This window comes from Rutilus rutilus (assembly GCF_951802725.1).
Source record: "Rutilus rutilus genome assembly, chromosome: 8".
NCBI classification, from domain to species: domain Eukaryota; kingdom Metazoa; phylum Chordata; class Actinopteri; order Cypriniformes; family Leuciscidae; genus Rutilus; species Rutilus rutilus.
Genome location: NC_140222.1, coordinates 39,629,835 through 39,657,811, shown reverse-complemented (window position 1 = coordinate 39,657,811; position 27,977 = coordinate 39,629,835). Strand labels below are relative to the sequence as shown.

Below are 27,977 nucleotides of genomic sequence, written 5' to 3'. Positions count from 1 at the left end.
ACTTCATTCATATTGCAGTAGGGCAGAGCAGATGGCAGTGAGGCGGTGCAGAGACTCTTTTATAATAACACAGAAGAACTGTCTTTGATAGTACAGTCATAACAGTCTACACATGTTCCGCATGAACGAACCGGATACTGGAGCAAAGTCAACCCTGCACGCAGCTGACGACCGATGGGAACTTCTAATGGAAATATAACAGCATTATTCACACTCTAAAGCCCTGCATATACATTACCTGGCTTTATTGGCAGGTAATGCAATAGTGTTTCTCTCTCTGACGGGATTGGAGGTATTTTATCTGAGTGTATTCCGTGCGAAGACGACATGAAGGTGAAGTCTAGAGATGAGAGTTTGAACACTACTGGAGAATGCGAAGGGTCCAGCGACCTGCTGACTGGTGAGGGCACTGAACATCACACACGAATGACACGAAACACTACCACGACGACGAACTATTTATATTTTTCTCAGTTCTCGGATAAAGTTTGCTGACATTATGCCCGACAAACACTGACTGACATTTTAGTTGTTTTAGGTTTTCACTTTTCAAAAATACTTTCACCGCCTTATTTCCCATGTATCGAATTCGTCAAATTCCTCAAAAAAACTGTTAATGTTACAGTTGTTGTGCGAATGACGCATTTTAATGAGAGATATTGCAATTTAATCATATTACGCTTCACGGTTTTAATGTTTAAAGGCTGTTTTTGCATAATACATGCTGCGCTTATCCAGATATGATTTAGATTTGCATAATTTCACTTCGTCACTGTCGATTCTAACTGTAAATGACTTATTTAACTGAACAGTGTTAAATTAGTCACGTTTTGTGTTTCATATTTGTAAGAGACACTGCAATAGCCGATCTGGGTCTCGACATTCTGTGACATGCTAAACTCCATCTCAAGCTATGTTAAAAAGCATGAATTATTTTATATGATAATTAATGTATGTCGTTTTTATGACCTCAGTTTTTGCAACACTGCAGTGCAATAAAACTACTTACACTGGTGGTGGTTAAAATATATATTTAAACTTAAGTTAGCAAGTCTGCCTTGCTAACTAAACTGCTAACCAGCTAGATAACTTACTAACTAAACAAATTAGTATACTAGCTAACATACTTTACAACTAGCTAATTTTCTGTGAAATCTGCAACAGTAACAAACTTGATAATATATCTACATTCAGTTTTAGATTTGTTAATTTGCAGTAAAATCAGTAAATTAACAACCAAACTAACACACTTACCAACTATCTTATTGAACTAATTTACCAGTCAACCAACTATAGGCTATATTAATACTAATCCCCCAGCAAAGTAGGCTATTAAATAGGTCGAAATAAATCACTCGACCCATTTCATGCTAGTCATATCTCATATCTTGTCATAACAAGGCTTTATAATATCGCTTAAATAATTGATAAAGTATAGTCAAGTATAGTTTAGTCAGGCCTCCCATTTGTCAGTGTCACAGCTGTACCGTTGCCTAAAGTCGATCTATAATGTTAATATAATATTCACTGCAGTGTCTCAATAACTGAGGTCATAAAAACTGCATGGACAGATAGATGGACGAACAGATTGTCGTCACGTAACAAGAAAGGTGTCAATAAACGAAGTGCACGCAAGTTGATAAGGAGCATTCTCGTTCTCCATAGCAATCGGTTGTAGGCTAAGCCAAGTGATTCATTATTTCATTCATTCGTTAAATAAATATACATGAATGTCCAACATGAAACTGTGTTTGTGAGATGACAGCTGACGATAACTTCCCGCTACAACCACATGACACCGCTGCTATTCCTCCACTGGAGCTTCCTATTCAAAACAGAGGATCCTAAAATCCTAAAGCTGGCCCAGTCAACAATTTGATCTCACCACGAGCTCCCAGGATACTCACGATGTGGTCTCGACGTGAGGTCACAGTGTTTGCTAAAAGTGTAACCTCACAGCGCACTCACTCTGTGCTCAAACTGTGAGCTCACCGCGAGAGACCTCTGTGATATCATTGTGTCAAACTCTCATTCTGTTCGTTTAGTGTGAATTCACTGTGATCTAACATTTCTCTACAATATTGGAGACAATATGGGAGTAACTGAAATCACTACATAAAAATCATGATTCATCCATAACTTTCGTACTAAAATTTACGAGAAAATGCTGGAGCAACTGAAATCACACGTACACAAAAGTCATGATTAATCGATAACTTTCCTATTAAAATGTAAAAAAAAAATAGGAAAAAAATACTCTGGGTGGCCATGTGTTAAGATTAAAATTGATAGGCTACGTCATATTAATCTGCCGTTTAGACATTATGTATAATGATAATAGGAATAGGGAATAGGCACACTATTTATCAATGTATAAATGACCTCAATCATTTGGCGAAGCATAGTTTGTTCAGTGTGTTGATGTTCATAAACTGAATGTGGGGCAGCTGAATGTGATGCTTGTGCGCATGCGCTGTGTGTTCAGCGTAGCGCTGGTTTTGTTTGTTTTTCCATCCCAGTGCTCTGGAGAACCAGGTGTTTGAAATAATTCACCGAAATGAAGTGACATGAACTCGGTTGGTTGATGATAGATATGTACATAAAGCTCAGTGCCAACAGTAACAAATACGTTCAGTGAAACTGATTTCAGGTCTGATCTGAAAATAAGTTATTTATTTTCCTCTGACTTTTAGTTTGATGTTTTATTCATGACTCATTAGCACTGGTTTTAGTGAGTGTGGTTTGTTCCAAACTTTGATAGTCTATTGGTGCTCCAGTTAGGAATTTTTTGCAGGTTACATCAGTAAGTGCCAAAAGATTACTGTGTTTATAAGTCATGATTCATTCAATCATGTCACAAATAGCAGTTGGATAGCACAACTGAGTTTATTTAGACAAGCAAAAATAAGTTCTAATGATAAACAATATATTACTTCTGTTTCACTTATTGTTAATGCGCTGAGCAGCCAAATTGGTTTTCCAGACTTTGACTTGAGGGAGGTTTCCAGTTAAAAGTTCCTACTGGGAACTAGGACTTTCCCACTTTTGAGGACAAATGGAACACAACTACGATGTTGCATGCTCGTAATTATATTACCACCAAATTACAAACTCACAATGTCGTGAGTACGGTCTCTTAAAGTTATAAGATAACCATGAACATTCCAGTTACATACTACTTCATAATACTTGGTAGTATTATGACGTAAAATAACTGCAATGTCATATGTCTGTCATTTCATTACCATGAAATTCAAATTCTTTTAAAATGTTCTGATAATTAGAATTTGAAATTATACGTCAGTCACAAAATTAAAATTTCCCTTAAGAATTTTCTTTTTTCTTTTCATCAAAGCTGGAGATACGGATGATTGATAAGCGACTATCTCTATAAGTGATTCAATCATTCACTCAACAATTCATTTAGGAACGCCACAGCAGTCCCAACAAACACTGAACGTTCCCCTAACGTTCCCATATGGTTCCCATTTGGTTATTTTTTTGGAAACCAAATAGGAATGTCATGGGAACATACTGGGAATGTTAGGGGAACATTGTCCAAACCTACAGGGAATGTTTTATTTATGTAAAGACAACTTTTCCTGGCTAACCAGCAGAGAATATTAGGATGTCTGTTCTGGGAACATTAACATTCCCAGAACATTCTAGGAACAAATGTTTGCTGGTAACTGTCTGTCACAAATAATTGCAGCAAGGATGAGTAGATGCAGGGACTAATTGCAGCAGTAAAAATTTTATAAACAGTAAATCAAAAAACCAAAGACAAATGAACAAGGGAAACTCAGGACTTAAATACACAGAGGTAAATGAGGAAACTTAATGATCAACTGGTGAACTTAATTAGACTAACAGGTAAACACTAGGGCTGTGTCTGAAATCACCCCCTATACCCTTAAATAGGGCACTATTTGAGGGGACGGCCATTTGTAGTGGTGTCCGAAACCATAGTGGACATTAACTCATAACTAGGCAAAGCTAGGGATGCCTGGCGAGGCGTTAAAACACTGGCTGGCCTCCCCATTAACAACTCAGCATTATCCGGGACAAGAGACTCTGTCAACATGGCAGAGGACCTTAACCAATTCTATTCCAGGTTTGACCAGTTTGATTATTCACAAGAGAGGAAGGAGCTAATAGCTGAGCTCACTCCTATGATATCTGCCCAAGCAAATCTGGAGTTGCGGCAGGAGGAAGTGGAACTCATGCTGAAGAGGATGAAACCTAACAAAGCACCAGGACCTGATCAGATCTGTGGCCGGTTGCTAAAGGCCTGTTGCAGCCAGCTGGCAGGTGTTTTCTGTTATCTGTTCAACCGCTCTCTCTCAGAACATTCAATTCCATCAACCTGGAAATCCTCAGTCATCTGCCCAATAGCCAAAAAGAGCAATCCCACTTGCAACAATGATTACCGGCCTGTGGCATTAACATCTCTGGTAATGAAAGGCTTTGAAAGGCTTATTCTTTCCCAGCTTCAGGAGGAGGTCAGTTTGTATGTTGACCCCCGCACAGAGGTGTGGATGATGCCATATTAACCTTAACGCCTGAATTTATATAGCTGTATATATAAAAAAAATGATGTGTGTTTTTGCCTTTAAGTAGATGGTAAATAATGTTGAGATTATCAATTTCACTTTTGCACACCAAATAAATAGAAATTTTGGTATGTTGCAAATTTGCAACACCGGGCATTTAGGGTAATGTTTTTTACAAAATGGTAAAATTAATAAAACACATTTTCCCATCTCAGGTATGTAGATTTTATTCATGGCACAAAGTTGTTAGAACTTCTAAACTTTAATTGACAAATTAATGAATCTTGACAACAGCAAGAAACAAAACACTCTCCTACTCCCTAACATTAATAGTAGTTTTTATACATTCCATGTTACACTCTATTAAACTCTTTCCTTGTTTCTCCAGTGCATACATTATATATTCTTATAGTGTTATATCCTAACATGCTATTTTTTGTAAAAAAAAATAAAAAAAATAAAAAATAATAATTTGGGCTGAAACCATCTAAATATAGCATTATTATAATATATAGCCATTAGCCAAATCCAGCCGTTATGGACCAATGTCGCAAATTTGCTACAAACAGAAATCTACAAAGTACGTAAAAAGTATTCGTCACATGAAGTCTATATGAATAACATAGCTATAGAAGCAATCAATAAGCTAGTACATATTTTTATCTTAGCACAACTTAACTCATTTTGGCCAATTTCTCCACATTTGCGCCCTTGATATGCGGATTTTGCAAACCAAAATATTAGCTTCGGTGACCCGGATGTAGTTCCCACTCCGATTGCTCCTACGAGAAACCAGTGCGTGCAAAATGTTCCTAGGTATGTATCGAATGTGCACAAACAGGCATTGGGGGAAAACACACGCTATCTCGCCTGCAGTCTGAATGGAAGGGGTTTGTTGCAAATTTGCGACAGTGGGCGTTAAGGGGTTAACACTGCTACATGGCACTTATTCCCATCTTGAAAAGCCCTGGTCATTCATTAGACTGGTTTTTGTGGATTTCTCGAGTGCTTTGTGGATACAGTGCAACCTCACCTGATGGGACAAAAATTGCTCCAAATGGACGTGCACCCCCACCTTATTCTATGGATCCTGTCTTTTCTGACAGATAGACATCAGAGGGTCCGAGTCAACGGTCACCTCAGTTCGTCTAAGATAGTATCCACCGGAGCCCCACAAGGCTCTGTAATCTCACCGGTTCTGTATACACTATACACTAATGACTGTAGGAGCAATAACCCAGGTATAATATACACTAAATATTCCAACGACACTGTGATCATGGACACCACTAATTCACTAGGAGAGTTACAGACTGAGATGGACATTTTGGCGGAGTGGTGCAAGCAGAGCTGTCTTGACCTCAAATGCCTCTAAAACAAAGGAACTGGTTGTTGACTTCCGCAAGGATGTTTCCATCATTCCCACTTTGTTAGTCAACAACCAGCCAATAGAAAGGGTTGAATCATATAGATACCTTGGGACAATACTTGATCACAAACTTACCTTCCAACTAAACAGTGAAAACATTTTCTCTAAGTATCAGCAGCGCCTCTTTCTTTTTTTTTGAGGAAGCTCCGTAGACTTCAGGTTCATCAGTCAGTCCTGATAGCTTTCTACAAATGCTTCATTGAGTCTGTAATAACTTTCAAAATATATCAGCCTGGTTTGGATCACTATCCAATATCCATCGCAAAACACACTAAACAAAATCATAACAATAAGTAGTAAAATAATCGGACAGGTGCAGGAATCGCTTATCAGTATTTATAACAGGAGGACAAAAATAAAAGGAACACAAATAGCCTCAGACACCACTCACACACTGCACAGCCACTATAGTCTTCTACCTTCAGGCCAGATACAGATCACTCATATTTAGGACCAAGAGAGCTATGACAAGTTTTGTGCCCACATCTATTAGAAACATGAATGGTTGATAAATTTACTCACCAAGGTGCGGATTTGGTGACAATATCTCTTTATTTCTCTATTTTTAACGCAACCTTTTTAATGTTTACTGCTTATTTATCATGTATTTATTGTATTTTGCAAGCTTTAGTTATTAGTTATTACTTATTATTTATTTACATGGAACTGTATGTAATGCATGTGTGTGTGTGTGTGTGGTATATTGTGCTGTGTTTGTGGAACCGTACACGCATTGATGCTCAACACAAATGAAGTTCCTAATGGATAAAGTTCTTTGAATTGAATTGAATTCAATCCCACAATGAACCGCAATAACAAGTGTAAAACCAATGTACACTCAGCAGCTAGAGAATACCCATAATGCACTGTGAGAGTCGTGTGCTGAATGAATTCCCGCATCTCGCCAGGAGATGGCGCTGCCAAACCAAAACCGTGCTTGTCCAGCCTAATACCATACAGGTATAAATTCCTTTTTAATTGATTGTTAAATTGTTTAATTACCGTTTATACATGCTAGTTTCCATGACAGAGTTCAGGATCAATCTTTTCATTACTACTGGAGCTGCCAGTTTGCTACGTTTCAATTAATTATTAAACAGCAAGCACAAACTATGCAAAAGCGGCAGCCCTCCTGGCGCACTCGGTGTCCGAATTCACTCACTCGTTTTCATTCACTCCTTCAAGTGGACTATATTAGTGGAGTAACGTTGGGAATAGTAAATGAGGGTATAGGGGCCGATTTCAAACAAGGCATAGGTCAGGATACATATGGCAGGAAAACAGAAACAGAACCAAATCAAAATACAATGAACAACACAATTCTGACAGTACGCCACCTCCGGAAAGACGCGTCCTCGCACCGTAACAAGAAGTCCAACAGAGGAGGGAGGGTGGGGAGGAGGGGCTGGCAAACGGCAGGACATCAAAGGAGTTGACGGAGGGAGAGACCAGGGTGGCAATGACAGTGGGAGGAGCCAGGCGGACCCAGAACCCAACCCAGAGGAAGGAGCCATGGTGGAGGTTTGGCTGATGACACCAAGGGGACGACTGATGGAGATGTAGCCGATGGTAGTGGACCGGAGGCGAAGCCACAGCGATGAGATTCAAAGGTGGAGCCGGTGGGACCGAGGGCCGAGGCGAAGCCAGCGGGAACATGGAGCCGAAGGTGTGGAGAGACGGGACAGTAAGTACGTGGAGCAGGCGGGGTGATGTTTGACCAAGGCGGAGCCGGAGGGACGAGGGAGCCTGGTGAAGCCGCGAGGATGATGGCCTCTGGTGGAGCCGAGGGAGGGAGGAGCCAAGGAGAAGACTGGCTCATGCATCGCGAGATGCTCAAGCTCTCTGTATGCGCTGGATCCACTACATATCCACACCAACTCCACAAACACCACAAAATCTTCCCTTGGACTGTCCACTGGAAGACGTGCCTTGGACAGCGGTTCGGATAGCGATTCAAGTATGCCAGATTGATAAAGTCCCGGGCATTGTCCTCCAGTGGATGGTCCCCTGCTCCAAGCAGAGTTACTGGAAAGCTGGTAAATCCATATTTCAAAACGAAAAAGGAAGAAGAAAAAAACGCTGCAAAAAAATATTCTCAATATTATGTCCAAAATGTAAGTTATTTGATATTAACTTTTATTGAACGGTTGTATTATAGTTGTAATTCCACTCTGTGGTCTGAATATCAGAACAACAACACTCTTGCTTGTGTGATATTGCTTATATCCATGTTTTTTTATTTAATTTTTTTTATTGAAAGGATCCCCATTAGCTACAGCCATGCTGCAGCTATTCTTCCTGGGGTCCTGAAAAATATGTACATAAACAAAAAACAAAAAAACAAACAAGTTTTTAAAAATACAACAAGTAATTTGAAAAGGTAAATACACATACACATATACACCTACATATACACATGTATATACACAAATCAACGTACGTAATGTATGTACCCTCATACGTGCATGAAATATACACACATATAAAAACACATTCATACACATACGCCTATAAATATACCTACACATGTGCATGTACACACATTCACACACATATATAAATAAATATAAACAGTCAGATGTATTATTTTGATAGATGCTGTTTTACATATAATTTGAATTTATTTAAATTGTTAGTAAGTATAATATGCTTTGGCAATTTATTCCATTCCTTCATACCTCTGAACATAACAGTGTTTTTTATGGCATTTGTTCTTGCTACGGGTAAGGTGAAGTTGCCTTTAGTTGCATCCCAGCTAGCAGGGAACGTTCTCAGAACTTTCGCTAACATTCCCTACAAGTTTGGTTAATGTTCTAAAGAAAACATTTGAATGTAATGTTTACCGAACATTTTAAGGATGTTTTCTCATTTAAAAAAATGTTCCTATAACGTTATATGAAAACTAAGATATAACATTTTAACTGCAACATTCAAAAGATGTTTTGGGAATGTTTCTGAAATAACAAGTTGTACTATGATCTCAAAATATCATTGTCCCTATGTTTCATTATAACAAAAGAAGAACGTTCTCTCTGTCACGTTAGGAAAACGTTTTGAGGATATCATTGAGAGATGAGATGTTGAATGTTCTTTATAAAACGTTATTTTAATGTGACGAGTTAACAAAATTATAACATTTTATTTGCAACATTTTGAGAATATTTTGGGAATGTTGTTAAAGTTAAAGTTTGTACAATGATCTCAATATAACATTGTCCCAATGTTTCATAAAAACAAAAGAAGAACATTCTCTCTGTCACATTTGTAGAATATTTTGAGGATATCATTGAGAGATGAGATGTTGAATGTTCTTTATAAAACGTTCTTCTAATGTGACGAGTTAACACAATTAGAACATTTTACTTGCAACATTTTGAGCATATTTTGGGAATGTTGTTAAAGTTAAAGTTTGTACAATGATCTCAAAATAACGTTGTCTTAATGTTTTGTCATAACAAAAGAAGAACGTTCTCTCTGTCACGTTAGGAAAATGTTTTGAGGATATCATTGAGAGATGAGATGTTTATTGTTCTTTATAAAACGTTCTTCTAATGTGACGAGTTAACACAATTAGAACATTCTACTTGCAACATTTTGAGCATATTTTGGGAATGTTGTTAAAGTTAAAGTTTGTACAATGATCTCAATATAACATTGTCCCAATGTTTCATAAAAACAAAAGAGGAACATTTTCTCTGTCACATTAGGAAAATGTTTTGAGGATATCATTGAGAGATGAGAGGTTGAATGTTCTTTATAAAACGTTATTTTAATGTGACGAGTTAACAAAATTATAACATTTTATTTGCAACATTTTGAGAATATTTTGGGAATGTTGTTAAAGTTAAAGTTTGTACAATGATCTCAATATAACATTGTCCCAATGTTTCATAAAAACAAAAGAAGAACATTCTCTCTGTCACATTAGGAAAATGTTTTGAGGATATCATTGAGAGATGAGAGGTTGAATGTTCTTTATAAAACGTTATTTTAATGTGACGAGTTAACACTATTAGAACATTTTACTTGCAACATTTTGAGCATATTTTGGGAATGTTGTTAATGTTAAAGTTTGTACAATAATCTCAAAATAACGTTGTCTTAATGTTTTGTCATAACAAAAGAAGAACGTTCTCTCTGTCACATTAGGAAAATGTTTTGAGGATATCATTGAGAGATGAGATGTTTATTGTTCTTTATAAAATGTTCTTCTAATGTGACGAGTTAACACAATTAGAACATTCTACTTGCAACATTTTGAGCATATTTTGGGAATGTTGTTAAAGTTAAAGTTTGGACAATGATCTTAAAATGACATTGTCCCAATGTTTCATGATAACAAAAGAAGAGCATTCTACTTGCAACATTTTGAGGATATTTTGGGAATGTTATTAAAGTTAAAGTTTGTACAATGATCTCAATATAACATTGTCCCAATGTTTCATAAAAACAAAAGAAGAACATTCTCTCTGTCACATTAGGAAAATGTTTTGAGGATATCATTGAGAGATGAGAGGTTGAATGTTCTTTATAAAACGTTATTTTAATGTGACGAGTTAACACAATTAGAACATTTTACTTGCAACATTTTGAGCATATTTTGGGAATGTTGTTAATGTTAAAGTTTGTACAATAATCTCAAAATAACGTTGTCTTAATGTTTTGTCATAACAAAAGAAGAACGTTCTCTCTGTCACGTTAGGAAAATGTTTTGAGGATATCATTGAGAGATGAGATGTTTATTGTTCTTTATAAAATGTTCTTCTAATGTGACGAGTTAACACAATTAGAACATTCTACTTGCAACATTTTGAGCATATTTTGGGAATGTTGTTAAAGTTAAAGTTTGTACAATAATCTCAAAATAACGTTGTCTTAATGTTTTGTCATAACAAAAGAAGAACGTTCTCTCTGTCACGTTAGGAAAATGTTTTGAGGATATCATTGAGAGATGAGATGTTTATTGTTCTTTATAAAATGTTCTTCTAATGTGACGAGTTAACAAAATTAGAACATTTTACTTGCAACATTTTGAGCATATTTTGGGAATGTTGTTAAAGTTAAAGTTTGTACAATAATCTCAAAATAACGTTGTCTTAATGTTTTGTCATAACAAAAGAAGAACGTTCTCTCTGTCACGTTAGGAAAATGTTTTGAGGATATCATTGAGAGATGAGATGTTTATTGTTCTTTATAAAATGTTCTTCTAATGTGACGAGTTAACACAATTAGAACATTTTACTTGCAACATTTTGAGCATATTTTGGGAATGTTGTTAATGTTAAAGTTTGTACAATAATCTCAAAATAACGTTGTCTTAATGTTTTGTCATAACAAAAGAAGAACGTTCTCTCTGTCACGTTAGGAAAATGTTTTGAGGATATCATTGAGAGATGAGATGTTTATTGTTCTTTATAAAACGTTCTTCTAATGTGACGAGTTAACACAATTAGAACATTCTACTTGCAACATTTTGAGCATATTTTGGGAATGTTGTTAAAGTTAAAGTTTGGACAATGATCTTAAAATAACATTGTCCCAATGTTTCATGATAACAAAAGAAGAGCATTCTACTTGCAACATTTTGAGGATATTTTGGGAATGTTATTGAAGTTAAAGTTTGTACAATGATCTCAATATAACATTGTCCCAATGTTTCATAAAACCAAAAGAAGAACATTCTCTCTGTCACATTAGGAAAATGTTTTGAGGATATCATTGAGAGATGAGAGGTTGAATGTTCTTTATAAAACGTTATTTTAATGTGACGAGTTAACACTATTAGAACATTTTACTTGCAACATTTTGAGCATATTTTGGGAATGTTGTTAATGTTAAAGTTTGTACAATAATCTCAAAATAACGTTGTCTTAATGTTTTGTCATAACAAAAGAAGAACGTTCTCTCTGTCACATTAGGAAAATGTTTTGAGGATATCATTGAGAGATGAGATGTTTATTGTTCTTTATAAAACGTTCTTTTAATGTGACGAGTTAACACAATTAGAACATTTTACTTGCAACATTTTGAGCATATTTTGGGAATGTTGCTAAAGTTAAAGTTTGTACAATGATCTCAATATAACATTGTCCCAATGTTTCATGATAACAAAAGAAGAACATTCTACTTGCAACATTTTGAGGATATTTTGGGAATGTTGTTAAAGTTAAAGTTTGTACAATGATCTCAATATAACATTGTCCCAATGTTTTGTCATAACAAAAGAAGAACATTCTCTCTGTCACATTAGGAAAATGTTTTGAGGATATCATTGAGAGATGAGATGTTGAATGTTCTTTATAAAACGTTCTTGTAATGTTATGTGTTAACACAATTAGAACATTTTAATTGCAACATTTTAAGGATGTTTTGAGGATGTTGTTGAGATAACAGATTATATAATGTTCTCAGTAAAACATTGGCACAATGTTCCATAATAACAGAGGAGGAACATTATCAAATCAACGTTCGTAAAATGTTTTGAGGATATCACTGAGACCTGAGATGATGAGTGTTTTTAAAAAAAATTCTTGTAATGTGACGTGTTAACAACACTAGAACATTTTAAATGTAACATTTAGCAATCAAACTACACAATTATTGTTAAATTGAGCTTGCTGGTCAGACAGCAGGCCAACAGGGTTCACGATGGAACATATGGTGCATTTAAGTCCTCCTGGGAAGTTTGTATTCATGAGGTTTTACAATTTTGTTTAATGTTTTAAATTAATGAAGCCACTGTAAACTTTATCATCACATATTATACTGTTACATATTAATGCTATCATATTTTGTGCAGGCATTAGCTTACTTCATTGTCACTGCTAAATACCTAAGTATAGTGGTATCCCACAATGTTTCCCACTGACACACCCCTAACTCTTCAAGATCAGGGTTAAAGAAAATCCTGAGCTTCCTACTCATATTCTCATCATTGTGGTGGCGTTCAACTTGTAAATACGATCTTTATGACATGACTTGAATGCACCAATAGCTCTAGCTTAATTAGGGACAATCCATACAAACACTCTTTGCTAAAATACATTACAGACTGTCACAGTAAGAAGTTATTCGTCCTGTATCAACGCTAAAGGCCTAACCACTGCAGTCAACACCTTGGAGTATCCATGCTGTTAAATAAAAGTCTGTAGACAAGGGTTAGGGTTAGGGTTAACCTTAACCCTTAATTTCTAACCCAGACCCGGTTTCACAGAGTTTAGATTAAGCCAGGATTAGGCCTTAGTGCATTTAATTAGCTTTTAAAAATGTGCCTTAGAAAAAAGAAAAAGAAACATTACTGGTGTGCATCTTGAGACAAAACAATGGCACTGACATATTTTAAGATATGTCAGTGCAAGTTGCTTTCAGGTAAAACAGCTCAAACGTGCATTTTTGTCTGGGACTACAGGCTTAAACCTTGCCTGTGAAACCCGGGGTATATGTTGCAACTTGTATAGAATTATGCCAATGTTACCAAAGTGTTGTGTTGGACAGAGGATTTACCCTAAACCAACAGGTTGTGTAACTGTGCCACACAGGGTGAAAAGCAAGTTGACATTATTAGGCATAAGAGTGTTTCTAAAGGAAAGGTCAATATTTTGTTAAAGTGCAAAAGGATCATTATGGGTCACATGAATGTAACTCTAATGTTACCATGATACCAATCCATTAGTTTTTCATGTAGGTAGGTATACAGAATTGTATATGAATAGCCTACATATGCAATGTTTGCTCTGTTTAATATATAATATGTTTGCTCTTTTAAACTGCTGTTTGGCAGAGCAGTGGTAAATATATGTTGTTATACATGGTATATATTATTTGTGTAATTTATTATTATTATTTATATGTTATTGTAAGTTTATTTTTTTTTTATCATGCACTGCAATGAAGACACCATTTAACCAATTGATTAAATATAACAGCCAGCTTACAAATACAACTAAATAAATAGCCGTGCACATTTTTTTCATATTCTTTCTTTTAAAACATGTAATCTTTTCCTGTAATTGCAATGTTACCACATTATTGGCTGTCTCTTCGAGTTGTTTTGAGCATGATTGGCTATTCAGACTGTCATCCAGGAATCTGGCCAATGGCAGCTATGCGCGCCTTTTACTGGTCAAGTTTGAAGTTTGAATATTCGTCTGTTAGAGTGAGAGTGTGTGTGTGTGTGCGCGCTGCTGCTGCTCGGGAGAATCTTCAGTACTAGCCTCCTTCGGTTCTGTGGCTTTTACATTGTTTAAAACATGGATTATTTTGCATCGTACTGTTACATTTTTATTTTGAGCGAGTTGCGGGATGTAAATGGACAACGAATTTTAACAACGTAGCCTACGTGTAACGGACATATTGCAATCTGCGGAAGGTAAATAACTTTATTTTATATAAAAATACATTCTGCTACATCAAAATATAGTGTGTTAAATTGAGAAGCTAATTTTAAATGCGACTAGAGCAATATCGATATTATGTCAATGTTTCAGGCTGCATGTGTAACGTTAGGCTAAATATTGTCAGCTAAGTTAGTTTTTGATAAAAATAAATATAAATAAACCTCAGCATAGTCTGAGCTTTACAATGAGTGAACTGAGAACATTGTGTCTTTATACAGAGAGGAACTCGAACCACACTATGAAAACTAGGCTTTTGAATGATCGCGGGATATCGGCCTAACGTTACCGTCAAAATGATGAGTCATCATCATAATATGTTTTTGAGCTGGTGAGTAAAAAATTTGCAAGCTTTTTATGTCTCTTTTAGTAAGTAAATACAAATAGCTAATAATATTGCTGTATGTGTGTGTTTCCCATTATCCAGGAATTTTGGGAATAAATTATCCAGCCACATGATCTTCAGTTGCGGTGAGTATTGTCATAGTAAAATACACGTGAAATAGAGGCAGAACATGTAAACTCTGCTCAAAGGCACACTGGTCCAAACCCTCCTGTCAAAATTGTACCTGTCTTCTTGATATGATTTTTTATGGGCCTAGCTGACCCAAACATAAATGTCCTTTCAAAATGAAATTATTTTCAAACCTGTATGACTTCTGTGAAACACAAGAATGTTGGGAATAAAACAACATTGGAACCCATTTTATGGAAACAAATGTTCCCAATGTTTCATGATAACAAAAGAAGAACATTCTACTTGCAACATTTTGAGCATATTTTGGGAATGTTGCTAAAGTTAAAGTTGTACAATGATCTCAATATAACATTGTCCCAATGTTTCATGATAACAAAAGAAGAACATTCTCTCTGTCACGTTAGGGAAATGTTTTGAGGATATCATTGAGAGATGAGATGTTGAATGTTCTTCATAAAACGTTCTTCTAATGTGACAAGTTAACACAATTAGAACATTTTACTTGCAACATTTTGAAAAAATAAAATAAAATAAACCTCAGCATAGGAGCTTTACAATGAGGGAACTGAGAACATTGTGTCTTTATACATAACATAAATGTCCTTTCAAAATGAAATTATTTTCAAACCTGTATGACTTACTTCTCTGAAACACAAGAATGTTGGGAATTAAACAACATTGGAACCCATTTTATGAAAAAAAAAAAAAAAAACAGTGAAGTCATTTCTCAAGATATCTTAATTAAGGTTATACAAAATAAATTCATACAGTTTTGGAACAACATGGAGTACCGGTAAATAACGATAGAGAGTCTATTTTTTGGATGAGCTGTTCTTTTTAGGACATGTTCCCAGGGTCCTTTGCTAAATTAACCATGGTTTTTATTATAGTAAAGTGTAGAAACAATATTTTTATGGTGGATTGATTACAATAATTTATTACCATTTAGTTAGTGTTGCAAAACCATGGTTAATGTTAGTAAGGGTTCTCCAGATTTATATAGCCTAACACTTAAGGAAAACATAAAAAATGGTCCTATGTCACCCAGATCAATAGTCTGTTAACACACATTAACACACTTTTTACATTTTCTTAAGATCAAGCATTGGACCAATGTTTACGGAGCAGAACAGGCACCAACAGAGAAACAAGTCCATCACTAGTAAGTATCCACTGCATTTTATAAAACCGTAGTCAATTTTAAACGCACAATGCACTCCAAAATAAAAATGATCTATTTTTTTCTGCCTCGTGCCAGATTTATATCTGTCCCAGATTTATATCTGACTTTCTTTCCACAGAGATTTTTAGAAAAATTATCATTAAAGAGAATCATATAAAGAGAAATGTGGGAGGAGCTTGAATTTATTGCCTAGCCCTGTTTGTTTGAACCGCGAGAGCCGTCAAAGCTTATGCTACTCCTATGTCATGCACCGACAAGAGCCTTTTATAGTCAACATGTCGGACGCAAGCAACTTGCAGTTTTGCCCCCACCAACAACGCATAGTATTGCATACAACGGTGCGTCGCGTATCAAAAACTGGGACGACACATTTTTCTACTCATAGACGCATATGGCGGCCGAAGTGTAGTGATGCGTAGCCTTGCAGGCTCATATGCGTATCGATGCGTTGACTAACTCTTTGGGCGTAATTTGACTTGCATATGGCTGTCTGCTGGAAGCTAGTTATTTAAGTCGATAAAAATATAAATATGGTAGGGCTGGGGGAATTAACACGTTAATCTTCGCGATTAATTTGAGATGCTTAACGAGTTTATAAAAAAAATGCAATTAACGCAGCACTTTTTTTGCCTCATTTTAATGACTTCCTGTTGCGGAAAAGGCTGCAAAATATGCCGTCCCGCCCCTCCGTGTTTGGCGATCAGGTTTTATTCTCGCGCAGCTTTCATGACCGGGTCTTTTCCGCTCCGCGCTCTCCATTCCGTGTGTGTGTGTCGGCGCACTGACACACACACACAACACTGAGCAAACATTGAGCTCTTTGCTCAATGTTCTGCTCCGTGTTTGCGCTGCGCGTTCTGCTCTGTCGTTAACGGCCCAAACGCTCCAATCATGTACCGATCATGCACTGGAAAAGCAAAGTCAAATAACGTGAAATTTCTCAGTAGTAGACTTCTGTGAAATAGCCCTACTGAGCTGGTATAGTCATGCTGACAACAATGGTAAAATTACCTGCTCTGATCACATGCTCTTGTAATAATAGCTTTGTAGGACTATGTTTTATTTTGATAATTAGAAAAAAATATATAATAATAAATTGTTAAATTTATTATGTTGATTGATTATTGAAAATAATAATATATTGATATATTGATGTTTAATATTATTTTAATACAGGGCTATTTTCTGTTCCTTTTTTTCCTTTTTGTTGTTTAATTAGGTTATTCTAAGTTTAAATATTGATGATTACAAGCTTGGGGGAAATGCAATTAATTGCATGTAATTACAGCAAATTGTGTAAATAATCAGTTACTTTTTTTAATCGATTCCCAGCCCTAAAATATAAAATATGGATATGTTTCTTACACAAACGCATCACTTCGCTTCACCTTTCGCCTTTATTAACCTGCCAGAGCCGTGTGGAGTACTTTTATCATGGATGGATGCATTTTTATGGACTTGTCAAAAAAATCCCACAGGGAGCTACAGAATAAGAAATCTTTGAAGTCCACTTTTTTACTGTCTGTTTCCATTAGTAAAATTACAGTTGTTTTTTTTCTCTCAGAATTGTGAGGCAAGAACACACAATTGCAAGAAAATATCAGAATTGTGAGCTGTCTTTTTTACTCCCCTCAGAATTCACCCTTCGAGGGAGTTTGATTGACAGGTATTTTTTACATTTTTATTTTACCAAAAATATTTTTTTCTAAAAAAATTACACAAATTAAACGTTGAGACTTTGTTTCAACTTTCATATCAAAAGTAACCTGCTCTGTCTTGTCTCTGCGTTTAAACGTTTCAGCGTTTTTTCTGTGATCCGCAATGTATTTTTCATTGCGTGACAACATGATGTGTGGCGTGAGAGCGCCATGGCTTGTTGGACATAGCAACAGTAACTAAAGGGGGCGGGTCTTTGCAAATTGCATTAACCATGGCTGCCTGTTAATTATCACTGGACTACTTCGCTCTCGCATCTCCCAAAAGTATATATTTTTTTTTTTTCTTGATTCCATTTGAATGGTTTAATTAAATTGCTATAACCAATTATTTAAAATGTAATGATTTAAGCAAAACGTTCTTCAAAGGTTAAACCAAACTTTTATTTGACGGATTGCCGTGTAGACCTTTGAGTTTCTCTGTGTTTTATGATATGATGATAGTTTTTCTCAAATGAAGCTAAAATGCTGCTGAAGTGACTCTCAGAGCGGCTGTGTTGATGAAGTGCATTAATGTTCTCATATAGAAACGACAGCAAAAAAAAATAAGCCAGAATTGCTTTTTTTTCTCAGGTTTTACTAATTTATCCTGTGATTCTGACTTTCAAACTGCCAATTGCGAGTTTATATCTCGCACTTCTGAGAAAAAAAAGTTTGAATTGTGATTCGCAATTACCTTTTTTTAAAATTGTATTCCATGGCGGAAACAAGCTTTCATATGCACAGACAGTAGCTCACATTTAACATGCAGATTGTGCGCACACAGAAACCTACTGAAGCACAAAAAGTTAGTGTCAACACTGTCCTGTGATTTCTCAATAAGAAACAGAAGTTATAGCATATTTTTCTTTCTGCTTTTGAAGTAACTAAAACTTACAGCTTAGCTAATAGCAAAGAGACGATTCACAGGTATGATTAAATCACACTAGAAATTGTTCTATCTCAAATGCAGTACTACTTTATCTGTATCTGATTTAAAACAAGCAGAAATCTGTAAGAAATGTAACAATCCATAGACAATATAACTGATGAAAATGAGCTGTTACATCAGAGCAAAAGCATCGTGGGCAGTGCTGTGACATGCTGCAGCTGTGCTCAAGGCTACCTGAGTTCGAGGTTCACACTTCTCAAGCCAAGTTTGTAGTTTGTTAAAATAATTTAGCCTCTAGTTGTGTTATTAAAGGGATACTCCACTTTTTTTGGAAATAGGCTCATTTTACAACTCCCCCAGAGTTAAACAGTTGAGTTTTACCGTTTTCGAATCCATTCAGCCGAGTTTCTGATATTTGGAAGAATATCAGTATTGAGACAGTTTCTGGTCTCATTGACTTCCATAGTAGGAAAAAATATATACTATGGAAGTCAATGAGACCAGAAACTGTCTGGTTACTGACATTCTTCTAAATATCAGAAACTCGGCTGAATGGATTAGAAAACGGTAAAACTCAACTGTTTAACTCTGGGGGAGTTATAAAATGAGCCTATTTCCAAAAAAAGTGGAGTATCCCTTTAACATGTATATAATGGATTAAGTATATGTTTTAAATTACAGAAACAAAATAGATACTCATAAGGTATCATATTTATACTTTTAAATAAACTAATCTAATTAATTTCTGATTAATAATTAGGCTGGCTAATTTTGAAAGTTTTCAAAGTCAATATTGCTTGTGATCTTAATATGTAATATGTATTTGTATTATTTTTGTTTACACTGTTGCATGATCTTCTTTTATAGGCTATGAGGAAAAACTCTACCATGCACACTGAGAATGGAGCTCAATTCTGCTAACTGGGATAGCAGCTGAAAAAGAAGAAGAGAAGAACAGTAGAACACCTATTAATGCAGATGACTTTATTCTTTTTCTGCAAGAACCAAGACAACCAAAGACTGATGATGAGCGCTCTGAGCAAACAGCAGTCAAGACGTGTGATTGCACATTGGACTTTACTGAGTTCTTCATTTAATGTTGGGCATCTACTGTACGCAGAACTTCTAATAATTTATGTGAATGCCATTCATAAACCTGTTAGATTTTTGTTTTATTTTAGAGATTAATAAAATTGTATGTTTTAACAAGCTAAGCATTTTTTATGTTTAAGAGAACATTTTGGGAACAAAAATAAAACTTCCCACTAAAAAATTTATAAGAATGTTAAGTAGTATTTTTAAGAGTATTTTTAGAGAATGTTATCCTAACTTTTAGAAGAACGTTCTAAGAATAAAAATAAAACTTCCTGCTAAAAACTTTATAAGAATAAAGGGATAATGTTCTAAAAATGTTATGATTAAACATTTATAGAAGGTCATCATCACGAAACATTTTTAGAGTGTTCTTAGAGAATGTTATTCTACCTTTTAGGAGAAATAATGTTCTAACAATATTATTATTAAACATTTTTATAATGTTGTAAAAAAAAATGTTATCTGAACTTTTAAAAGAACATTCTGGGAACAAAAATAAAAACACCCCCTGAAAACTTTCTAAGAACGTTAGAGAATAATGTTGTAAGAATGGTACACCTAAACATTTTAATAATGTTTTTAAATAATGTTATCCGAACATTTAAAAGAACATTCTGGGAACAAAAATAAAACTATCCGCTTACAACATTATAAGAACGTTAGAGAATAATGTTATAAGAATGTTATTACTAAACATTTTAATAATGTTTTTAGAAAATGTTCTCTAAACATTTAAAAAAACATTCTGGGAACAAAAATAAAATTACCCGCTGAAAACGTTCTATGAACATTAGAGAATAATGTTATAAGAACGTTATTACTAAACATTTTAATAATGTTTTTAAAAAAATGTTATCCGAACATTTATAAGAACATTCTGGGAACAAAAATAAAACTACACGCTAAAAACATTATAAGAACGTCAGAGAATAATGTTATAAAAATGTTACTACTAAACATTTTAATAATGTTTTTAGAAAATGTTCTCTAAACATTTAAAAAAACATTCTGGGAACACAAATAAAACTAGCCGCTGAAAACGTTCTGAGAAAATTAGAGAATAATGTTAAAAGAATGTTACTACTAAACATTTTAATAATGTTTTTAAAGAATGTTCTCCAAACTTTTAAAAGAACATTCTGGGAACAAAACTAAAACTAGCCGCTGAAAACTTTCTAAGAACGTTAGAGAATAATGTTAAAAGAATGTTACTACTAAACATTTTAATAATGTTTTTAAAGAATGTTCTCCAAACTTTTAAAAGAACATTCTGGGAACAAAACTAAAACTAGCCGCTGAAAACTTTCTAAGAACGTTAGAGAATAATGTTAAAAGAATGTTACTACTAAACATTTTAATAATGTTTTTAAAGAATGTTCTCCAAACTTTTAAAAGAACATTCTGAGAACAAAACTAAAACTAGCCGCTGAAAACATTTATAGAACAATACATGCTAATGTTCTTAGAACATTTTTAGAACAAAAAATTTCTAGCTGGGATGTCTGGTACTGTACTGGTGATTGTCTACAAAGATGCTTAAACAAAACAGAAGGCAATTTTGAGATGGAAATATTTCTTATGAGAATTAACAGTGAATACAACAGTCTGTCTTCAACCAACAACCAGTTAAGATCTTTGTGCATTAATATAATATTTCTCCTATAGTTGCACCTAAGTGCTACACGAGCAGCTCTATTCTGTATAAGTTGTAATTTATTCATAATTACAAAATCATAACGCCTGAATTGATTGTGATTGTATGGAAGGTTAGGTATTTCTTAGAACTGAGAAATAAACTCTCAATTGCAAGTTATAAAGTCCGAATTGTGAGCTGACTTTTTCCTCAGAATTGCAAGTTTATATCTTCCAACTCTGACTTCATATTTTGCAGTTTATATCTCACAATTATGAGAAAAAATGCAGACTTTTTTTTTCTTTTCTTGAAATTGCGAGAATTTGACTTTTTTCCTCAGAATTCTGAGAAGAAAAGTTAGAAATGTGAGCTAAAAAGTCACAATTACCTCTTTCATTTTTTAATTCCGTGGCGGAAACAAGCTTTCATATGATTCACGTGAGGGAGAAATTTTCCTGTGGGGATTTCACATTTGATTCAAATTTGTTGAACTGTTACTCGAATTCATCATGTTTATCAATATATATAAAACTGCTTGGTTTTGCCTCTGAATAAGCGGTGCTTCATGCATCGCTACACTATGGACCTACTGTACTTTGTCCCGTGAAATTTCACCGAAGTCTCAATTTGTCCCAGTTCTATGGAATTTACACACTGATATCAAAATGCCATGTCCAGCACACTCAAAAGGGTCAAAGAAACAGTGTGTGTCAAATTCAATTCTTCAGATTCAGTGATCCGATTCATTTTTTTTATCAAAGCCAGAGCAGCAAACTGTGCCAACTGACTGTGACTGACTGCCATTTTGCGAATACTTTTGTGTCCTTGTAATGCAATTGATTTACAAAGCACTTCTGCGTAGCTAAGCAGTTGCCTGTGTTTGCAGGTAACCCTCCCTCAGGCCAGAGGAAAAGGAACATGAAACAGCGCTTCCTCAAGCTCCTGCCCTGCTGTCATGTGGACTCAAACCCAGCTGTCAGGCAAAGCAAGTGACCCACTGTCTGATGCTTTCCTTTCTGTGCATTCTTTCTCCTTGACTGATTAGACATATTTCTCTAACATAAATTCAGTACCGTTTCTGCAGTTTCTGTATGTTTTTTTAATGTTTTCATCTGTTATATAGACAGCATTGAGGAGGATTTTGAGATTGCTACCGTGTGCTACAGGCCGGATAGTGTGGATAAACTGATGGAACTGACCAAGTTCACCAGAGCAGAGCTAAAAGTCCTCTACAGAAGTTTCAAAAATGTAAGGAACGCAATGCCTTTGTATAAGGTCCTCACCAGTTTGGCCTGTTAATAGACCCAACATTAAGGGTGTGTTTACACTTGGCATGTATGGTTTTATTAAAGCGAACCCTTGTGCGATTGCTCTGTAAGTGCAGTTAATTTGAATAAGTGTAAACGCTGCCTGCAAACCCTGGTTACGCATCAAACAAGAGGATCGAGCCCCTTGCAAAGGGACCCTGGAAATCCAGAGTTCTCGCAAGAGCACAAATTGAATTTGCTCAGCGAGTTACTCTGGCGTCGAGTAATGATGCTTTAAATATGCCCTTGTATCCGAGCTGCACCAATCACATCGGGTTATCTGATATAGGCGGGCCAGAGGCGAGCTAAACAGATGACGTCGAAGTCATTAGTAAACATTGCAAGATGGCTTTGGATGAACACCAGTTGTTTGAAACGGCTTTGGCCGCTACAATGAACGAGTTAGACTTGGATTTTTATCTAAAAGAGGAACAGAAGACGGCGCTCGAATCGTTCCTTTGCAAGAAGGGCGTTTTTGCCGACCGGATGCAACAAGAGTCTAATCTACCAGTTAGCTCCGCTGTTAGCTAAGGTATGGGGCTTGTTGTGATTGGTCGTAGTGTAATCATCCAATTGCGTGCAGTGAAATTTTCAAATGCATGCTTGGTGCCGCCCCTCGAGCTGGCCGATTTACATTAGTCGACGCCAGACCATTAATCTTTCAGATTTGGGTCTGGATTTCCAGGCTATTGAGAAGGTTGGTTTTGGTCTGTTTCTAAACAAATTCTGGTGTGGTTCGACTGAGAGATGAACACTACATAGACTAAGGACATCTAAACGAACCAAAAACCAGACGTGGTGTCACAAGATGCGACCCTAAAAAGGACAGAATGCTCAAGCATACCTGGTTCTTCTCATCATAGTTCACACAGACAACAAGCACATTTATCCCGGCACACAGCATTGTCTCAACACACCCTAAGTTTATACATTTATATACAGGTTTTACAGTTTTTCTGTTGAAGCCGTCAGCCTTTATTTTTAAAAGTCATGTTTAACAGCGTAATTCATGGTGTGAAACTACATTACCCATGATTCCACCAATAAGAGAGTCACAACCAGCAAAATGGGCCAAAAGAGCAAAAGTTAGAATCAATTTGCAGGAAGTTTATTGAAATCACACAGCAGACAAATCCAAATTGAAAAGCGAGATGTAGTCGAAATTACAGACAGAAATTCAGGAACTTGAAAACAATCCAACCAGGCAAACAAAGCAGAAGGGCAATCCAACAAACGATATCCAAGGAAACTGGCATGAAGGTCAAAACAATAGACAAGAACAGCAGGCAATGGAAAACACTTGGCAAGGCAGTGGAGACTGGCAATACTTCGCAAAGAGCAGTGGCATGGAAATGGCTATTTATACATGTGGCAAACATAGACAGTATATAAGCTGGACACAGCGACCCCATAGGTTTCAACAGAGAAAAGTGAGGCAAATTAGAAGCTCTCACTTCCTGATGGTCGAGCGTACTGCGCAGACTCAAACTGAGCTTGACGACGTAGATGTGACGTGAGCAACCCGTCTGTCTTCTAGTAGCTGTGCCAAGAGAAATCTGAATCATTCCCTTCCGAAACTTGCAGAGACGGAGAGCGTGAGTAGGAGATGTTCATGAGCTAGGACCAGGAGCAACTTTATGACTCTCTATGGGCTTCTCCCTTGACTTTATCGGACTTTATGCCTCCACGTCCCCCTGATTGCCTGCGAGCTTCTCCTCCTGTCTATACGGTAATTTCCAGAGAGTCGCGTGGTTATGACGCAATCGTTAGCCTATTTTTACAAAAACTGCTTCTACGGGGCCATAACATAAGATACAAGGTAATGGAGCCTTTTATACATTGTCGTGTTTCTTTAGAAATAAACAATGGACAAATAGAGTCTTTAAACGCCTCAGATGTAAAGTTATTCGCTGTCAAAGTGACGCCAAAATGAATGGGAGTCAATGGAATGCTAACAGCAGGTGATGGCTTGTTAGCCAATGGCGGCCCTCAGGGGGTGGTGCGCTTTTTGGATGCTGGATGCATAGATATCATATAATAAAGGCTAGATGTCTCGTCCGCGCTGCTGGCCAATGGAGGTCGACGTCCGCACACGGCGGCCATCTTACCACAGGGTGCTCGCTCACTCGTAACATGGTGCATGTACTTTTAAATAACCATAACTTGCTCAATTTTCAACCGATTTTCAAACGGTTTGGTTTGTTATAAACGTCAGAGATGTAGTTATGACACTGCATACATATGAATAATTATAACAATGGACTTCCATATGAAAGAATTATAGCCACGTTAATAACGTTTGTAAGAAACCAAACCGTTTGTAAATCCGTCAAGATTTCAGCGAGATAAGAGGATTTGTGTGCGTGCTGATCACTCACCTTAATTCACAGCTTCCCTGTGGTAAGATGGCCGCCGGTGATCCCGGAAGTGACTCCGCCGTAAGACATCTAGCCTTTATTATATAATATCTATGGCTGGATGCCCCTGGTGGCAAACAGGGAGTAACCACCAATGAAACAGTCCATGATCAATACTTGGGAGAGGGCTCCCTCTGGTGGCCGGATGAATGGGAGTCAGCCTCAGTAGTTACTGTGCAACTCCCATGAAGCACTGTGAATGATGTAATCCAGTCTCCCTACACGCTCAAAATACTTCAATATTTGAATTTATATGCAAAATTTGCAATGAAACTTAAAATATTGTTTTTCTCTATATAATCAATATTTATAAATGAGTCTCCATCGTTTTTATGCGATTATGCTGTTCGCAATGCTTCATGGGATTGTAGTTCTTTAAAAAAAATGTGTAGTTCAATTTCTAAAGCCGTTAAGTACATAGTCTTGTACCTTTGTCTTTTTCAATCAAAGTTTGCAACGTTGTGATTCATCTTGAAGCTGCTTGGTTCATGCACTGTAATGCTTTAACGAAGACATTTGTGAAATCCCTATGGGAGAAATTAATGGAAGAAATACTTTGGGAATCAACGCCACTGAAAAAGTGTGCGGGCGCTAATGCACTCTATTAAACAGGCAAAAAGAAAGTGACTGTACCTTTAAGACTATTACATATATTGTAAATATCCTCTCAGTATATTTTTGTCTATGAGTATTTTATTGTGCCTTACAGGAATGTCCCACTGGAGCAGTGAATGAAGAGACTTTTAAGTTAATCTTCTCTCACTTTTTTCCTCAAGGAGGTAAGTGAATAAAGCATGAAGGTAATTCAATTTAATTAATTTGTTCCAACGCTATAATTAATCAAATTTAGACCTGGGCTTCATAAATCCCTCTTTTGTTTCTCAAATTAAGTCTAATGTTTTACGCTCATATGCAGATTCTAGTGCATACGCACATTTCCTGTTTGAGGCTTTTGATCGACGCAGGAACGGAGCGGTTAGTTTTGAGGTCGGTTTGCCGTTTATTCATATACTTATACTTATTTGAATTCTTTTGAAACCATATAGTAATACACAATTGTTATGTAAAAAGTAACTTCAAGTCAATTACATGGATTTTATGCTTTTATTTCAAATTGTTATCTTCTCAAAAATCTGATTATGTAACCAAATCAATACATGAATTGCTGTTATTATCATAAATATGTTACGTATTTCTCATTGGCTGCAGGACTTTGTGGTTGGCCTGTCCAACATTCTGCGTGGGACCGTCACCGAGAGACTGTGCTGGGCCTTTAGTTTGTATGATCTCAATAAAGACGGCTGCATCACTAAAGAGGTATTTTATGTTTTATTTGTATTATTTTAACCTTTATTTCAGGCATTTAGCCATCCATTGTGAACCCATTACTGTTTTCATTCATTTGTTCTGTCTGTTTTAGGAGATGAATGATATTATGAAGTCCATTTATGATATGATGGGGAAGTATACGCATCCGTATATGAAGGACAGTGCTCCTACAGAACATGTGGAAAGTTTCTTCAAGGTATTTTCAATGTTACTACTTGATTCTAAAGTAATGTTCTCATAATGTTCGCAAAACAATAAATAAAAACGTTTGCATAACCGAGAAAAAAACGTTTAAGCAAAACGTTCTTAGAATGTATTTTTGTTAGCTGGGAGTCCATAAATAAAACGAATTATTGTTATTTTATTTATTATTGAATTATTATTATTTCTAATGCTTGCCATATTTCTGGCACAATATAGGTCTCTAATTATTGATTGTTTTTTCCTGTTTGCACTCAGAAAATGGATCGCAACAACGATGGCATCGTCACAATAGAGGAATTCCTGGAATCGTGTCAAACGGTACAAGGGCGACACCAAAAATGAATTATGATTTCTATATTTTTTATGCTTTTGGTATTAAATAGAAATGTTGTGACTTTTTGTTGATTGTTAATGTGACTACTCATTATAAAGACTCATTATAAAGTCAAAATTAACATTCCAAGATGCATTTTAAATGAATTAAGCTGATACCTACATGACCTGTAATGATATTTAGTATGTTCTTTGTTTTGTATTTGATCTTTTTTACCAATTGTTTTCATTTTTGCTCAGGACGAGGCCATCATGGAGTCCATGCATATGTTGGATCATGTAGTTTAGCTCTGCATGATGATATCTGGCAAATATTGCTGAACAACAACAGTTTTTGGTCTGTTGTGGCGTCTGCTTGATGACTTCCTCCATCTTGTATAAAAGACTGAACTGGTGCAATATGAGCATGCCACGTTATTTCACACCCTGAGGATGAAATTATGTCTTTAAAGATCAACTGTTATATGCCACTGTCTTTGCATTTTTTTTACATATATTTTTAAATATAATGTGATTAGATATTTTAAGCCAGTTCAACATAAAATGTGAATCTTTCAGTTTGTAATTTGTCTGTCAATTGTAATTTGTTTAAGTGCACTAACGCTATATATAATGTCACCATTATCTCTCAAGAATGTGTGAAAATCCTATAAGCGCAACCTACAAAAATGATTCATGTCAGATGTTATTTACTCATTTGTGTTGTAATACATTTTCTTAAGATTATTGTAAATATATGCACAGCAATTTTCAATTATCATTGGAATTTGACATATGAACTATGCAAAAGTGGGACTGTTGTTGGCTGATTCGCAATGGAGCATTGGTAAAATGTTTTACATTCTCATAAATTCATTCATTTATATATGATTTTTACTTATTTATTCCATTAATGCAGTTTATTTCCGACGATAAGACATTTGAACACAGAAATCGCATTACACTACTTAAGCAATTTTACGTTTATATATGTTTTAAACATTTTCTTTTTTATTGGCCATGCAATCATTTATGGACTATCGTAAAATTGTCAGTAA

At 35.7% G+C, this 27,977-nt stretch overlaps 1 protein-coding gene and 1 long non-coding RNA gene across 5 annotated transcripts; both read left to right on the top strand.

Moving 5' to 3' along the window:
- The first annotated feature begins 27 nt into the window (after window positions 1–27).
- On the top strand, window positions 28–27,937 carry kcnip2 (Kv channel interacting protein 2). Its single transcript, XM_084416803.1, has 9 exons — window positions 28–400; window positions 22,237–22,335; window positions 22,474–22,598; window positions 25,784–25,853; window positions 25,991–26,061; window positions 26,284–26,391; window positions 26,495–26,599; window positions 26,863–26,925; window positions 27,181–27,937. Exons 1-9 carry the CDS (start codon window positions 328–330, stop codon window positions 27,226–27,228), a joined length of 762 nt encoding a protein of 253 aa, XP_084272929.1. The 5' UTR covers window positions 28–327; the 3' UTR covers window positions 27,229–27,937.
- Window positions 13,366–19,831, top strand: LOC311295431. 4 transcript variants are annotated; one of them, XR_014628326.1, is made up of 6 exons: window positions 13,366–14,350; window positions 14,597–14,706; window positions 14,803–14,846; window positions 15,951–16,015; window positions 17,601–17,702; window positions 19,490–19,831. It is a non-coding gene; the product is annotated as an uncharacterized lncRNA (long non-coding RNA). The 4 variants fall into 4 exon arrangements; XR_014628327.1 differs by having other exon boundaries at window positions 13,373–14,350; window positions 17,672–17,702; XR_014628329.1 differs by lacking the exons at window positions 17,601–17,702; window positions 19,490–19,831 and adding an exon at window positions 17,449–17,467 and having other exon boundaries at window positions 13,376–14,350.
- Window positions 27,938–27,977: the final 40 nt, after the last annotated feature.